This window comes from Geotrypetes seraphini, chromosome 2, assembly GCF_902459505.1.
Source record: "Geotrypetes seraphini chromosome 2, aGeoSer1.1, whole genome shotgun sequence".
Lineage (NCBI taxonomy): Eukaryota > Metazoa > Chordata > Amphibia > Gymnophiona > Dermophiidae > Geotrypetes > Geotrypetes seraphini.
In genome coordinates this window covers 333,957,479-333,974,145 of record NC_047085.1, presented here as the reverse complement: position 1 = coordinate 333,974,145, position 16,667 = coordinate 333,957,479, and the positions used below count along the sequence as shown (strand labels likewise).

The following is a 16,667-nucleotide window of genomic DNA, read 5'->3' as shown; positions in this document are numbered from 1 at the left end:
AGAACTCATTGCTAGGTGTTGTGGGTAACATTGGTTAACATAGTTGGGTTTAAAAAAGGTTTGGACAAGTTCCTGGAGGAAAAGCCCATAGTCTGCTATTGAGATAGACATGGAGGAATCCACTGCTTACCCTGAGATCAGTAAAATGGAATGTTGCTACTTTTGGGGTTTCTGCCAGGTACTTGTGACCTGGATTGGCCACCGCTGGAAAAAGAATACTGGGCTAGATGGACCATTGGTCTGACCCAGTATGGCTATTCTTATGTTCTTATGTATATTCTATTTTAGATATCAGACTGTTGTACCAGCTCTCCATATTCACATTTCATTGCCAGTTTCAGATAATAAATCTCATCACTGTTAAGAAAGGTAGATGACTCACAGTACTTAATTTGAAGTTATTAACATTTTTGACAAAATGCAGAGCTTGCGTCTAACATCAATCCACTGACTAGTGTGGCTGCCAATACAGGAAGTCATGCGGGTTGTTTCATTTTGCAGTACCGTTCTGAAAGTAATTTTATAATAGGTGACGTTTGGAGGGTAAACAACTTCTTGGTTTTGGCCTACATTTGTTTATAAAATACTAATAGTAAATTATCATAAATTATGGCTAGATTGAACATGCAGACATTTGCATGTGTTCAGTAGCAGGCATAAATACCATGTGAAGAATGAGTATACTTTGTGACTTTGCTGAAACTCCATTTGCCCAGATAACACCTAAACATGTGTTATATAAAAGTTACCTCTTTTTTGTCATTGCACATATTTTTACATGCATAAGTCCTGGTGTAATGTTTGAAGAATCTTAGTACATGTGTAAAAAAAAACAAAAAAAAACCACCAATAGTCCTCTTAACATACAGTGCAATGGGTTTTTTTTTTGGTTTTTTTATAATTCTTTATTCATTTTAAATTGTTCAAACAATTCACAGTATACATTTCCACTTGAACTTCTACAATCATCACACAATAAGAATTACCCACCATCCCCCCCCTACAAATATATTTGTAAATACCTAACACAATTTTTATATAATCATACCCATCCTTTTTATTTATCCTGAAAATTAAAAATCCCTCCCCCCCCCCACCCACCATCTATGTATACTAAACGGGGATAAATGCTATTATTTATTATAGTAATTTATTAATGGTCCCTACACATCTTTAAATTTATTAAAATATCCTTTTCTAACAGCCAATGTTCTCTCCATTTCATACACATGACACACCGAATTCCACCAGAAACAGTAACTTAACCCTTTATAGTCTTTCCAGTTGTATGTTATTTGTTGGATGGCAACTCCTGTTAAAATCATTAAAAGCTTATTATTATTTGAGGATAATTGACACTTGACCCTCATAGACATACCAAACAAAATTGTATCATATGACAGAGCCACAGGATTCTCCAACATACAATTTATTTGACCCCAGATCAATTTCCAAAAATTATTAATAAAAGGACAATAAAATAATAAATGATCTAGAGTTCCAGCCTCAAGATGACAATGCCAGCATCTATTAGACTTAGAGCAATCCAAATACAGTGCAATGTTAAAAATACTTAAAGATAATACACAGCCTACCACCAAAATATGTACATGTTTATTGGATATGCAAATGTCTCCCCAACCCAGTTGTCCTCAACATCCAACGGTTTACCGTTTGACATCCATGATCAAGCTGATAACATTTTTTGATTTTACATAGAAACCTAATAACAGACAGCAGATAAAGTCTATCATGGCCCATCTGAGGTGGCTTGAGTTGTACCTGCTGCTTTATGCAGTGCATGAAGGTTAACTCCTCTGTGCCTTGTTTAGGATTGTACTTTCCACTCCATGGAGGTTGCATACATCTATATTGGTTGTATTGCTTACTTTTTTAAATTCCATCACTGTTTTTTGTTCCAACCACCTCCACCAGAATGGCAGTCCAGACATCCACTACCCTTTCCATGAAAAAGTATTTCCTGATGTTGCAGTTTCATTTTGTCTTCTAGTTATAATGCTTCTCAGTCTTTGAAAAAAATTGTTTGCTCATTAATACCTTATTTAAACATGCTTTCTCTTGAACAGAGGATATTGAGAGGGGACATGATCGAAACATTCAAAGTACTGTTCAAGTTCATTTTCACCATCAGGGCTTCAAGATTAGGCACTTTGCCGCTAGCCTGGATGAGGCACATCATAGTTTGTTTTGGTGGCTCCAGCTGGAATCATTGTTAAAAAGCTTGCCTCTCCGTATCTCCCTTTTGGTGATCCTATGACAGATGCCAGTCTTTATGGCTAGGAGGGGTGGGGATCATTGTGAGAGCCATCCAGTTCAGGGCCAATGGTTGCCCTCCCAGAGGAAATGGTCCATCAATAAATTGGCGCTTCAAGCCATTTGTTTAGCACTGCAGACATTGGAGACCACTTTGGAAGACAAGGCAGTCATGGTCTTCTCGGGCGATGCCACAACTGTGGCATATATCAACAGATGGGGGGTGCCACCATTTTTTATAGCCCAAATGCATGACCTTTCATTTCTTAGCAGATGAAGAGGAATCTGATAGAATAGCATAAAACATCCATTTCTGTGATCCTCCTTTTTCAGAGACTTCTTATACTAGACAGGTGATCAAAACACTAGAAAATGTAAACTATGGTTAATGATCTGTAGCAAGTTTTAAAATTTCTTTTAGCGTTTTCAGAAATTTGAGGTTCAAAAATTATCCCTATGTAAAAAAGTAACAAAAAAAAGGTCATAAATCCCCTAGTGTTTGAGTATAAATGTGACTGTTCATCATGAAAATGTATTCCTATGAAGACATGCATGGGTTGATTGGGAAAGTCTTACGGTATGAAGAAGTCATGAATGCATCAGTGCAGATATGATGATATGGCTTCGCTATGGAGACAGATAATAATAAGTGGTGATTGCTCATAGTAGCATATTTCTGAAAGATATTGGTATGGAGAGAGACAATTAAAATTTGCATCAATACTGTGCTAGTGTGAGGGTATACACCAACTCCTATGCATTCACTGTAAACAGAAAGTTGGAATTGGTGAGAAAAGAACATAAGAACAGCCATATTGGGTCAGGCCAAAAGTCTATCTAGCGGCTAGCCCAATATCCTGTGGCCAATCCAGGTCATAGGTACCTGGCAGAAACCCAGTAGTAGTAGCATTCCATGCTACCAATCCTAGGGCAAGCAGTGGCTACCTGCATGACTGTCTTAATAGCAGACTATGGACTTTTCCTCCAGGAACTTACCCAAACCTTTTTTAAACCTAGCTGTGCATCTTCTGGCATCAAGATATTCAGGTCTATATTCAAAGTATTTACATTATATTACATTACATTACATTAGGGATTTCTATTCCGCCATTACCTTGCAGTTACATTGATAGCTAGATAAATCTTGAGTCTTCAGATTTTCTTCTCCCTCCCCACTAAAACAGTGCTAAAAGCAACCCTAGGGCATAGGTTATCTTTAGTCAGCACTTGCAGTATATTCAACGCTGCCAGGGAGAGTTACCTGGTTAATTCTAATTGGTTAAACTGTCCTCAAGTTTACTGGATACCTCTAGCATGAATGTAGTCAAGCTGAATATCTGGATAATGTTCATTGGACAGTGCTGACCTATTAACTTTATCCAGTAACCTCTGGCTGAATATAGGATTCACTTATTTACAAAGGATTCCTGTCTCCCCCCCACCCCCCACCCCAATAACTTCCCACACTTGATATTCATTGAAAAAAGTCACAATAGCTTTATGGGTGTCAAAGGAGCAACAGTCTGGAAATGTTTGTATTAGGCACTTGTAGCTTACCCATGTTCACTGTCATTATATGTTGTGGGCCTTCCAGAATTATGTTGATTTAAATAGAAAACTTTCTAAGCTTCAGTTTTACGCATAGGTTTGATTGTAACAATCACACTTATATCATATGATGTGAATTAGAAGTATTAACATTTAAATTCTAAGAATGAAAACCTCAGAGGTTGAGACCATTTTCTGCTAGTAGAGATGTTGAGGGTGGTAGAGACAGTTTCTACTTCTTGCTCTGACCAGGAATAAGTGAAAAAGGGTGAAAAGGGAGAGAGGCTGCGGGGAAGGAAAAGAACTTGTGGGGGGCAAATGCAGGCATCCGGTGGTTTAGTATGCTAACCAAGTGCCTTCAGGACTGAGAGTCTTTCTCTGTGAAAAGTTCTGGATTTGACTTCTGCATATTAAAATAGGTGCACTATGATAAATGTGTTCATATGTTAAGATCAAGAGAAATATATCTTTCACTAGCTTGAGACAGAAGAGCCAAAAAAGCACTTCTTTTAATTAATTTAGAATACATACAGATTCCAAGATCACTAGCTCATCTTTATTGAAGCTTATTGCATAACCTTCATAACCTATTACACCCCTGCACCCTCCTTTTTATTTTCCAGTCAATATAGTCAGCGCTTTTCCAAGAATGTCAGCAAGTTTTAATGCTTAATTAAGGACTGGGCCATTAAGCTGAAAAGTAACTCGAATTAATTTGAACAAAAGCATTTGTGCTTCTTGATTATAGGATACTCAAACTGAGTAATTGGTGATATGAGTATATGTATTAAAACTATTTAGGGATATGAATATACATTTTAACCAATCAGATTAAGAAATTTATATTCTGATCGATATTCAAAAGCACTTCTTGGGTCAGCATAAGTGCTTAAAAATGCAGGGCCAGCTCATGGATAAGGCTTATCTATGTAAGTTGACTGCAGCCAAAATGTATCCATTTAACTATAGAAGGAGCTTAGGCTTTCTAGAGGCAGGGACAAAAGTCATCCAGATGGTGGTGCTATTCAGTCACTATCTGGATAACTTATCCATATAATTCTGAACACAGAAATAGCAGGCATAAAGGTATATGGATTATTTACCTGTATATCATTAGACAATGACAGATAAAGACCTATATGGTCCATCCAGTCTACCCAACAAGATAAACTCCCAATACAATGTCATACAAGGGCTGTTCTAAAAGTATCAGACCTTAATTTTTCTTGCGTAAACAAATAAAGCTAGAGAGGCGTGGTTTGGTGCTATGCAGGAGTTCATACACGGATTGCTTTCTGGTGTTTGCTTCTACACTGGATACGGTATTCTTGTTTGCGGTTCTTTTTGATCCCTTATTGACCTGGGACCCCTGATGAAGGCGTGTTAACCGAAACACGGACTGTGTCGGGTCCCTTGGTTTGTTTTTAAGGTGGTATTATTAACTGCATTCAATTATTTGACATGAATAAATTTTGCCTGCATCATTGTACGTGTTTCTGCAGTTTTTCCTTGTTTTTGTTGCACGTATGTAGGCGACAGTGCTATAACCGTTGGAAGAAGTGTGTGGCACTATTTAACAAGGCAATAAAACAATTCTATGTAATGTTAGTCCACAATAATTGAGGGTGCAGCTGATTTAGACTGATATTATACCAAGAAACTTATTAACAGGAAAAAAAAAAGATAGGGCTAGACGGTCCTTGAACTTATCCTTACTGAGCACATTTTGGGAAGTAGCAGACACACGTCAACATTACACTTGCCCTTGGGCTGAAATGAATTTTGATAACTGCTGGGGCTCAAAGAAAACATAACGGTTCTCTTTGTATACCAAAATGCTTTTACAGGGGTACCTCAAAACCAATGTTGCCCCTAACTGCACTGTCTGGGGTCTCAAAATTAGAAATTGTTTTCTTCTCCTCTGGGTAGAAAGAGATACATCTGGATACATCCTTTTTGAACAGCCCTCATTTATGAATACTTGATCTTAGCTTTCCTTGCCATTTTTTAAGGCACAGGCTGTAGAAGTCTGCCCCACACTGGCTTAATTTTCAACTACTGGAGTAGCTGTTAAAGCCCACTCTAATCCAGCTATATCTATCTAGTCATGATTCGGATACAAACACTGTAGATGTCTGCCCAGCACTAGCCTTCCCAACTACTGGATTTGCCTCTTAAGCAGTTTTGATTCTATTCTCATGGATATATGAGCACGGTATCCTTATATCTGTAGGCATCTTTATTCACTGATTTGGAAATATATTGATTCTCTTTTAATAACTGCATAAAGATATCCAGATAAAGGCCAGCTGTAAATTTACCTTGCTATTTTTATATTGTTGCACCCACTGCAAAAAAAGTGAAAGCAAAAGACTAATCCCGTTTTTCTTTCATTAAGGCTCTTGAGATTTGTCAGCAGCGAAACTTTGTAGAAGAGACTGTGTTTCTCTTAAGTAAGTATAGAATCAATGATCCCATTATAATGGTTTTTATCTGGTGGGTGAGTGTATGTGCATACAGCATTGTGTTTTGCCACTGGTGATCTGTTTTCTTCTCTAACTTACTGCAACATTAGCGTTTATATGCTTCTACTTTCTAATCAATTGTTTGTAAAAGAATAAAACCCAACTGGGACTGTCCCATATAAGAAAATGAGTCAAAATAATCTAATGTGACTAATCATTTTATTTCAACTACATTCATCATCATCATTATTTCAACTACATTGTAAGCAAAAAAAGTCCACATAAACTTTACTGTGTTAGGGTAACACACATGCAGATTTGCATAAGAATAAATATGTATATGTGTGAATAAATAGATTTGAAAAAAAAAAAAGAAAGGTTTTGCATAAACACCAGATATGACTGCTAGATTTTATGTGAGCAATAATCAGAATGATTTGTGTGGGTAAATATGTACTTCTCATATGAAATCACAAGCTGATTAGCACCCCTTTTTCCTTCAAATGGATAAAAGTATACACTGCTCATGTAGTGCAAGTAATTTTTATGTACTGTATTTGCCGGCGTATAAGACGACTTTTCAGTACCTTAAAATCCTCCCCAAAGTCGGGGGTCGTCTTATACGCCGGGTACTGTTTACATCACAGTTCTTCAACCGCCGGTCCGCGGACCGGTGCCAGTCCGCAGAAAATTCCTGCCGGTCCGCACAGTACCGGCGAGATGGACCCGTTAAATTTTCTGCCCCGATGGTGTTTGCAGAAATCTTATGTTCCTCCCAGCCTCGGGCGATCAAGACAGGCGGTCATTCCCTCTGTGAGTCTCGCCTATGCGGAAATAGGAAGTTGAAACAAAATAGGCGGGACTCAGAGAGGGAAGGTCCTGACGTTTGCAGCCTGTCTTGATCGCTGCCCCTGCTGAGTCGCCGAAGAGGGCCGCAGGGAAAGTGCAGGCAGAGAGAAGATGGTCAGCGTGCGCGGGGAGGTCAGCGTGTCGATTGGGGCCATCAGCAGCGTTTGTGCTGAGTCTGCCCACGTGCAGGATGCGGCGGGTAGGGGCCTCCGACTCGTCTTGGGCGGCTGGGCCTGCGGTGCAAAGCTGTTTTTGCCGGCTTGGGGGGGGGGGGTCGCGAATGTGCAGGGCACAGCAGGAGTAAGATCATGGGGAGCCTTCAACAGTGGCTGTCTCCTCTCCTAGCAGCTCTGTACTTACCAGGGCAGTGATTCACTTTGGCAACTTCCCCTTTCCTCAGAGGCGGCAACGGACCCAAGGCTGCCTAAGGAAATCACTGCTGCAGGCAAGTACTGAGAGCTGCTGGAAGGAGAGGAAGCCACTGTTGGAGGCTGGGAAGCTGATGGATAAAGGGAGAGCTGCTACTGCACCTGGAGAGAGGTAGAAAGAGAGATGCTGCTGGGAGGTGAAGAGGGAAAGAGTTGGGAAGAGAGCTACTGTTGGATAGGGGGGAGGAGGGAAGGGAGAAGGTAAAAAGGAAGGAAACAGATGGCAGGGAGATTAGAGGAGGGAAAGGGGAGAGACAGGAATGAGAAAGTAGAGAGAGATTGATGCTGGAAATGGGGTCAGCAGAGAAATGAGAGAGGGATAAAGATGCTAGATCTGGTGTAGGAGAGATAAAAATGAAGAAAGCAGTGAAGCTGGAATGAATGATGTAAAAAGGAGAGAGGAGGCACAGGCTGGATGGAAAGGGGAGAGGGGCATAGAAAGAAGTCAGATACATATGGAAGGGGGAGAGGCCAGACAGTGGATGGAATGGGCAGATGCTGGAAGGAAGAGTGGAAAGAAGATGAAAGCAGAGACCACAAAAGGTAGAAAAAAATCATTTTATTTCTATTTTGTCATTACAATATATCAGATTTGAAATATATATCCTGCTAGAGACATAACTGTGGACTGCAAAGCCTAACACTATTCCTGTCATGTGTGACTGCAGTATTCTGTTAGCATGATATTTCTGTGTAGCATTCTGTAATAATTTGGCTTGTTCAGTTTTCTTGATAGTAGAGGGGATATATGTGAAGGGGAGGGGAGACAGGGGTTTTGTTGGTCCTTGTTCTGAATATTTATATTTATAAAATGACAATTGTACAGAATATTGTTTCTTTTTATACTTTAATAAAATACGTTCAATATAAAATCATAACTGAGGCTTGTGCAGATGGGATCAGATGGTTTGTGGGGACCGAGCTTGCGGAGATGGGGCGAAAATGTGTTTTTTAAAATTTCGGTCTTAGTAGTTTGCCGGTCCACAAAATAATTCTTTTATTTCTGCCGGTCCACGGGTGTAAAAAGGTTGAAGAACACTGGTTTACATGCCCTTACTTTACATGCCCTAACATCTCCTTCCTTACCTCCTTACGGTGCTTACGGTACTAGTAAACCTGCCGGGACATCAGCGGGGCCATTTTGGGACATCAGTGTGACAAGGGTGCCAGCTCCTTCATCCTGCGCAGCGGGAAGCAGCGGCGCTCTGACCCCACCCCTTTTCTCTTTACTACGTCTCTCGCACATGCGGCCGTGTGTGGAGTCTAGCCCTTAAGGAAGTTGCGGGGGTGAACAGGAGGCTTTTGAAGGCTTTTAAAGGGAAACTGTCATGCCAGCAAACTTGCTAGGGACTTGCCCGGCACTTGCTCTCTCCCTCTATGTGTTATCTTCCTTCTATCATTGACAGTTTCAGTTTGGTTAACAGTTTAGAAAACAAATAGCATGGCAGCTCCCATGGGTTTATTGTTCTATTCAGCTTTAGTGAATTAATTAAAATTGTTGAAATAAATTCTGATGTTCTTTTAAGTTTTATTTGTTGTGCAGAAGGTGTGCGGAAGAAGGGGTAGTCTTATATGGCGAGTATATAACAAACTCTATATTTTAACTGTAAAAGTTGGGGGGTCGTCTTATACGCCCAGTCGTCTTATATGCCGGCAAATACGGTACTTGAAAAAGTTGGTGGAGCCAGGTTGAGTAAGAGAAATTATATGTTGGTCCCAGGCTCTGATTTCTGTTTGTCTTCTGTTAACTTGCTCACCAGGGTCTCCTGCCCATTTGACATTTTCTTCTTTCCTCGTGCTCATCATTTTTCATCTCTGTACCTTCCCTTCCACTACCATGTCCAACATTTCTGTTTCTTTCCCTCTGTCTACCATCTCTCTCTCTCTCTCTCTATCTTGTGCCCTGGGTCCATCCTCTCTATTATCCTCCATGCACCATCTCTCCCTGCCCTCCATTCTATGTCCAACATTTCTTTTGCGCTCTCTCTCTCTCTCTCTCTCCTCTACCATATGCAAGATTTTTACCTCTCATCCCTTTCACATATTTGTTTACTCCTGGAAGAATTCTGTGCAAAAAAATCCAAAATTCTGTGCACAAAGTTAGCAAATTCTGCAAGCTTAATTGTTAAATTTTAAACAATATTTTTGCTAATTATTATCCATATTCCATTTAAACAGTTAAAATAAAATGGTTTTCTTTTACCTTTGTTGTCTGGATGTTTTATTTTTCCATCATGTTGGGTCTAGTTTTGTTTTTGGGGGGTTTTCTGCTTTCCTGTTGTCTGCGAATTCTCCTTCAAGTGGCTTCTATCATTTGTCTTTTCTACTCTCTCCTGTCTATTCACTCACTATACCTGCCTCAGACATATTAATCATTCCTTTTTAGCTCTTTTCTGCCTCTTTCTTACCCTTCTCCTATTTTCTACTTTTTAGCTACCTATCAAATTTCTATCTTCTCTCCCATTCTCCATCTCATTCCTTCCTCAGCCCTCCATTCCCTTTTATCTTCAATGTACCTCCATTACCATATTTCTACCCTCTGTTTTATCTATCCTTTTATCCATTTCCTTGCCACCCTTTCCTCCCCCTCAGCGTTCTGCAATTCTCAGCATCTTCCCTTATAGCCCAGCATCTCCTCCCCACCTTCGTAGCCTAACACCTCCTTATCTCTTCCCTGTTGCACTCCCCCACTCTCTTCTCTCACTCCCATTTCCAGCCATCTCTCCATTCTGCTCTTGGATTCAACATCTCCCTCCTTCTCCTGTTCCACCTCCTGTGCATTTCTCTCTCCCTCTCATCTACCCCCATGTCCAACATCTCTCTTTCTCTCCCTTATGCCCTATGTCAAATTTCTCTAACCTCCATTCACCATCTTTCCCTTCCTCTCCTCCATTTTGTGCAATTTTATCCTCTCCCCTCACCATGCATGTCTCCCTCTCCTCCCCCTGTGCCACCATCTTTCCTTTCTCTCACCCTCCCCTCCCTCTGTTCCACCAACTTTCCTTCCTCTTCGTTCCCCCTTTGCCACTAGTTTTCCTTCTGAAGTTCCTTTTACCCCTTCCCTTCCCCTGTGCCACCCACTTTCCTTCCTCTCCTCCTCTGTATTTCAAGGTTTGCTTCTTCGGGTTGCGGTATCGGCAGTGACTCTCACATGCTGCCTGCCACTAACCCAGAATTCTACCCACTGCTGCAGAAAGACTTCTGGGTCAGCAGCAGGCAGCGTGTGGGAATTGCTGCTGATACATGACATGGCGAGATTCAATGCTGACACAGCCAGCATGGCAAGATTCTATGCTGGAAAGGGGAATTCCATTCCTCCCATCCCCCTGCACAGTAGTTTTTTATCTCTCCTTCCCACCACTCTGTGCAGCACTTCCCAATTGGCACACACCCCCAAACCCATGAGACTTCAACTTTTGGGCCTCTTAAAGCAGCAGTGAAAAGACTGCTTGTGGCCTACCCTCCAGGGCTTCCTTCTGCCACATCATCAGTGATGTCATCAGTGACATGGCAGAGGGAAGGCCCCGGTGAGCTGCTGCTGCTTGAGGAGACTCGGGACTCACTGAATCGGTGAGTCTAATTTTTTAAGGAGAATCGATTAATTGAAGTGAATTGGTGAATTGATTTGAATTGGTGAATCAAGCAGCACTAGTCCAGATCAGTTTAGAACCAGTGTGATGTGTCCATACACCAGGGGATGAAGACAGAGAAAGAAAGTAGTGATTTGCTCCTTGAGGGCACCATGTAGCTTTAGAAATCTCAGTATTTCTATGTTTCTAGCTGATGGTTGCAGACAAACCATGCAGTTTCTGGTTTGTTTACTGAGACAGTTTCTAGCCCAGTTGGAAACTTGGTTTCGTTGAACACAGGTTGTATCTTTCTAAAAGGTCTTAAGTAGGGTGGATAAAAATCAATGATTTAAAAAAAAAATTCTTTAATCTGATTTTTATATTTAAATTAGATTTTTTTAAATTTTAATTAGGTTTTTTTTTAAATAAAATGCTTTTTTGAAGAAAAATATATCTAAAGATAGTTTTCTATTTAAGATGCATTATAGTCCAAAAGTTATTCATCGTGAAATAAGGATTAGTTTTTTAATTATGTAGCATGAGGCTGTTTATTCATGCAATGTTTAAATTTTGGGGTAAATGAATTCCATTAATCCTGTACCTCTTTGGCTCTCAGCCGACGCAAGCAGCATCTCCTACCTGCTCCTTGCACCGGCCTTGGTGCTCCCTCTGAAGCAATGGGGGAGGCGAAGAAGGAGCGGGGGCAAGAGAAGAAGATGGGGGCAGAGAAAAGAGTGTGATGCGGCGCCACCTACCCTCACTGATCACAAACAATGCTGCAAATGTATCCAAAATGAGAAGAAATTTAGAAGAGCATGAAGAGAATACCAAGCTAATAATGTATGGTTGCAGTGCTCATTTGCTGCACCTCCTAGCCAAAGAATTCAGTGTTCCATAAATAAAGACTAATGTCATTGAAATAGCTAAATATTTCTGTAACAATCATTTTGCAGCAGCAACAACTCTGAAAAGAATGGGTGGAACCAAGGTAACGCTCTCACAAGATGTTTAATGGAACTCCGTAGTGGACTGTTTTGAGTAGTACAGTATATCAATAACTGGCCTATTCGGATGACAGTTTGTGAATAAAATTGAGAGAAAATAGATGGCACCGTTACAGCCAAAATCCTGAACGTTGGGCTTAAGAGAAATATTGAAGATGTGCTGAGAACCATGAAACCCATTCCTGAAGCTTTAAACAAAATAAAGAAAAATAGGGGAGTATGTTGCGCAGTGGCTAGAGCCACAGTCTCAGCACCCTGAGGTTGTGGGTTCAAATCCCACACTGCTCCTTGTGACCCTGGGCAAATCACTTAATCCCTCATTGCTCCAGGTATATTAGATAGAGTGTGAGCCCACCAGGACAGATAGGGAAATATGCTTGAGTACCTGAATATAAACCACTTAGGCTATAAGTCCCCAAGTCACTTGTGGGGGGGGGGGTGCCGGGTACTGGGGGAGCTGTGTTTTCTTTCGTCTCTCCTGGCTGTTGCTCTTCCTGGGGATTCTGTCAGCTGGTTCAACACAGTTTTCCCTTTCCGGGCTCTTGTCCAACAGCAGAGGGGGGAAGCCATCAGCGCAATGAAGCATGGCCCCGTCATGGTCACTAGCGGTGGATTGATGCTGGCGTCAGAGGATCTCCTATGGCCTGCTCTTTCTCCCCCTCTCCTCGGCGGTCTTGCACTCCTGCAGCTGAGTTGTTGGACACATCGAAGGGAAACTGAAATTCACTTCAGAGGTCTGCTGTCGGCAGCGCCTCTCTGGTGAGTAGTGTCATGGTGGTCTTCATTGGCGTGGTTCTTGGTCCTGCTTCTTTAGTGGCGGCCAGTTGACCTGCAGACTGAACTTACTATCAAGTCGCCTCAGAGACTTTTCTATCTCTTGTTACCAGGCAGGCGGTGGGCCTGCCAGCGTCCCAGTTAAGTCAGAAAGGAAGTAAAGGGTAAGCCCAGGAAGGGCATTTATAAGGTCTGTCCTGGCCCTGATCCTGACAATTTCTCAGTCAACCACCAGGGGGAGCCTGATCTTACTGAGAATCTAGTAGGTAGTGAGTATTTGGGTCACAACCGGAGGAACCCAAGAGCTACCCAGTTACCTGCTGACTCAGCTAGGTTAGGGCGTGGCCCTAGAATAGAAAAGCCAGCAGTGGGGAACAAACAGACAGGCAGGATAGGGTGAAGATTAAGGCCTTTTCTCCCTGAGGATCTCCCTGGGCCAAGCAGGAGCAACAGAGTCACACCTATGGAGGTGGAGGAGGCTGGAGAAGCTCTGGATTTATCTTTGCCTGATGTGGAGCTTCCAATAGAAATACAAGAATCTTTCCCTGAGGAATTGGAGCCCTTTTCTGAAGCCATGGAGGTTGGTTTATCCACCAGCTGCAGGCAATAATCTACAAACAGTGAGTTTGTTTTTGGAACTGTTTGGTTTTGAGCTCAGTATTTTGGTTTTTCTTTATAAAGCTGGAAGTGTCTCTGGGGAGAAGTTTGCTGTCACCCTGGGAGGGAATTTGAAAGCCATTGCAAAAAGCTTTTCTTAGCAAACCTAATCCTAATCCTAGCAGGACTGCAAAATTGCTGCTAGAGGCTTTGTTTTATGAAAGTGTGAACTGTTGAGAAGCAACACACAGAACTAGGATTTTTTTTTTTTACACCTTGTTTGAAATACAAGCTGTGCTGGCTCTGGAGAGAGCCCTAGCTCAAAGCATTACTGACTGAGTTTAAGGAAGAAAAGGTTGAAGTTTTTTCCTGTTTTGTTTATTTGCCTTCTTTTGAATTTTGCCTTGAGCATGATTGACTTTATTGGTGATATCCTGACATTTGTGGTTTTACCAAGTAAAAGTGAAGCATTTTTCATTGATATCTTCTTGGTGTGTTTTTTTTTTAAATTAATTTTGGAGTTCTCTCTGGTGTGTCAGTCCGATCCTGCAGGGTGGCTCCAGGCCGGGTCACACGCTGCTATTCTTACTGAGTCTAGCCACTAGGGCGGGGGTCAGCAACCTGCGGCTCCAGAGCCGCATGCGGCTCTTTTCCACCTTTGCTGCGGCTCCGGTAGTGTGTCACGCAGGCATGCACCTTACAAGTCCAGCGTCGCGGCGGGAAATAGCCATGCTGAGCAGTGAGCTCAGCACATACACAGATGAAAGCCTTGCTTGCTGATTGGTCCGGCGGCCCCGCCCCGCCGTACCAATCAGCAAGCAAGGCTTTCATCTGTGTAGTGCTGAGCTCACTGCTCAGCATGGCTATTTCCCGCCGCGACGCTGGACTTGTAAGGTGCCTGAAAAAGAAATCATCCTGGCCGGGGTCGGTGTCATGCTCCGGAGATCTACAGCCTTCCTATCTCCCTCTCCCTTCTACCTGCTTCCGGCCACATCCCCTGCTCCGCGGCTCTCTTCGGCAACTCAGCAGCAGCGATCGACACAAGCTTCTGACGTCGGGGCCTACCCTCTGCGAGTCCCGCTTGTTTCAACTTCCTTTTTCCACAAAGGCGGGACTCGTAGAGGGAAGGCCTCGATGTCGGCAGCTTGTCTTGATCACCGCTGCTGACGAGTTGCTGAAGAGAGCCGCGGAGCAGGGGGGTGTTGCCAGGTGCAGGTAGAAGGGAGAGGGCCAGATGCAGGACTCGTGGGTGAGGGAGGAGAAGAGAGAGAGAAAGAGAGAGGGGAGGGAAACAAAGGAAATATTTCATACTGGGCTGGGCCGGAGTGGAGGGAGGGTGGAAAGATTCTAGCTACAGGGTGCAGTAACAAAGGAAAAGGGGGGGAAAGCTGAAAATGGAGATAGTGACACAAAGAAGAGAAAGGGTAAGCAGGACCTACTGAATAAGGATAGAGATACAGAGGGGACATGAAGAGGAGGTGAAATAGAGACATAGAAGTAATGCTGAAAAAGTGGGGGGGGGAGATAAAGACATTGAAAGGGCAAATGGTGAACATGGCGTAAAGATAAGGACAGAGACAAATGAAGATTCTGAAAAAGTGGTGAGATAGGGATATAGGTGAGATGGACACAAAGAAGGGTGATGCTGGAAAATAGGTGGAATGGTAATTCTGACAGACACAGAAGGGAAATGCTGGATCAAGGAGAGATGGGGCTCAGGCTGGATGGAATGAGGAGAAATGCCTTGTTGGCCCGGAACTTCCTCTCCTACGTCAGAATTGACGTCAGGGAGCGGAATGCTGGTCAGCGCAACACTTCTGCAGGGAAAGCTTGGGACGGCGGTGGCTTGGGGGCTGTTCCCCGATTGCGGTGGCAGCAAACCGAGTGGCTTGGGGGAGGGCACGGAGACAGAAAGAAGGGGGAACAGGGAGACAGAAAGAAAAAGTTGGGGGAGAGAATGAGGTCTGGAGGAGAGGAAACATACAGGAGGCTGAAAGAAAGGAAGAAAGATTGGATGCACAGTCAGAAGAAGAAAGTGCAACCAGAGACTCATGAAATCACCAAATAGCAAAGGTAGGAAAAATGATTTTATTTTCAATTTAGTGATCCTGTATATAGCATTAAGATAAGAAACAATATATGCAGTGTTAGATTTGTTTTATAATGGTTTTGCGGCTCCAAGTTTTTTTTTCTTTTCGAAAACGGGTCCAAGTGGCTCTTTATGTCTTAAAGGTTGCAGACCCCTGCACTAGGGGTGCCGCTGAGTCCCGGTCCGGGACTGTAGCGTGATTACATTCTTAAATTTGTTTTGTTTTATTTTTAATTTTTTATCTTCTTTCTTTATTTCTATTTCTTTGATTTTTGATCTTGGAAATGTATTACATAATTTTTATTTTAATCAAGTACTTTAGCTAGATCGGGACAGATAGGGTAGTTTTTCTCAAGTACCTAATTTCATTTTAGTTTGATACTTTGTAAACCGCTTAGGTCAGTAAAATGCAGGAGCAGTATATCAAATCTTAAATAAACATAATCATATATAAATACTTAAATAATAAAATAAATAGCTGTTTTATTGCCGATACCCTTGAAATATGGAAGGAACTGTGTGAGCACATAAAAACAGAACTTCACAATGACAGAATTAAATCATAAGCATTAAAAAAAAACAGGACAAGCACTGTCTCCAGCTAATTTTCTTGCCAATACCAGTGTCAAGCCTTAAGTGCTGAAGAAGAAAATCTAGTTATGACATGGGTATCCAGATATCATGCATCTGTAATGCCAACTATAATAAACTTCTGAGCTAAAGGAGAAGCGTTTAAGAAATATATGTTTACTGATGACATTTTAAAGAAATTCATGACAATGAACTGGTAGAGATCACTTATTAAGCATTTGGATTTCGAGCTGTTGAAAATTAATGATTTCACTTTTAACAGCCATATCTTCTGCTGGCAAAAAAAGAATATTCTATTCCTTTGGACTCATTCATTCCAAACTGAAATTGTTTTGAACTCAAAGCAGAAAAGCTTGGTTTTATTTCCAGATTATAAACAAATAAGAAGATAAAGATGAGTGAGCAATAGAAAGTATTTTAAGTGTTTCATGTGTGGAACTGGCTAATAGTTTGTTATTTTAAATATATATTGTTTAACC

General features: G+C 41.8%; 1 protein-coding gene across 1 annotated transcript in view; it reads left to right on the top strand.

Moving 5' to 3' along the window:
• VPS41 (VPS41 subunit of HOPS complex) overlaps window positions 1-16,667 on the top strand; it is a 401,709-nt gene that overhangs the window by 310,331 nt on the left and 74,711 nt on the right. Inside the window, exon 23 of the mRNA XM_033930242.1 lies at window positions 6,221-6,275. Within this exon, the coding sequence (XP_033786133.1) occupies window positions 6,221-6,275 (55 nt within the window). The remainder of the gene's footprint in view (window positions 1-6,220; window positions 6,276-16,667) is intronic.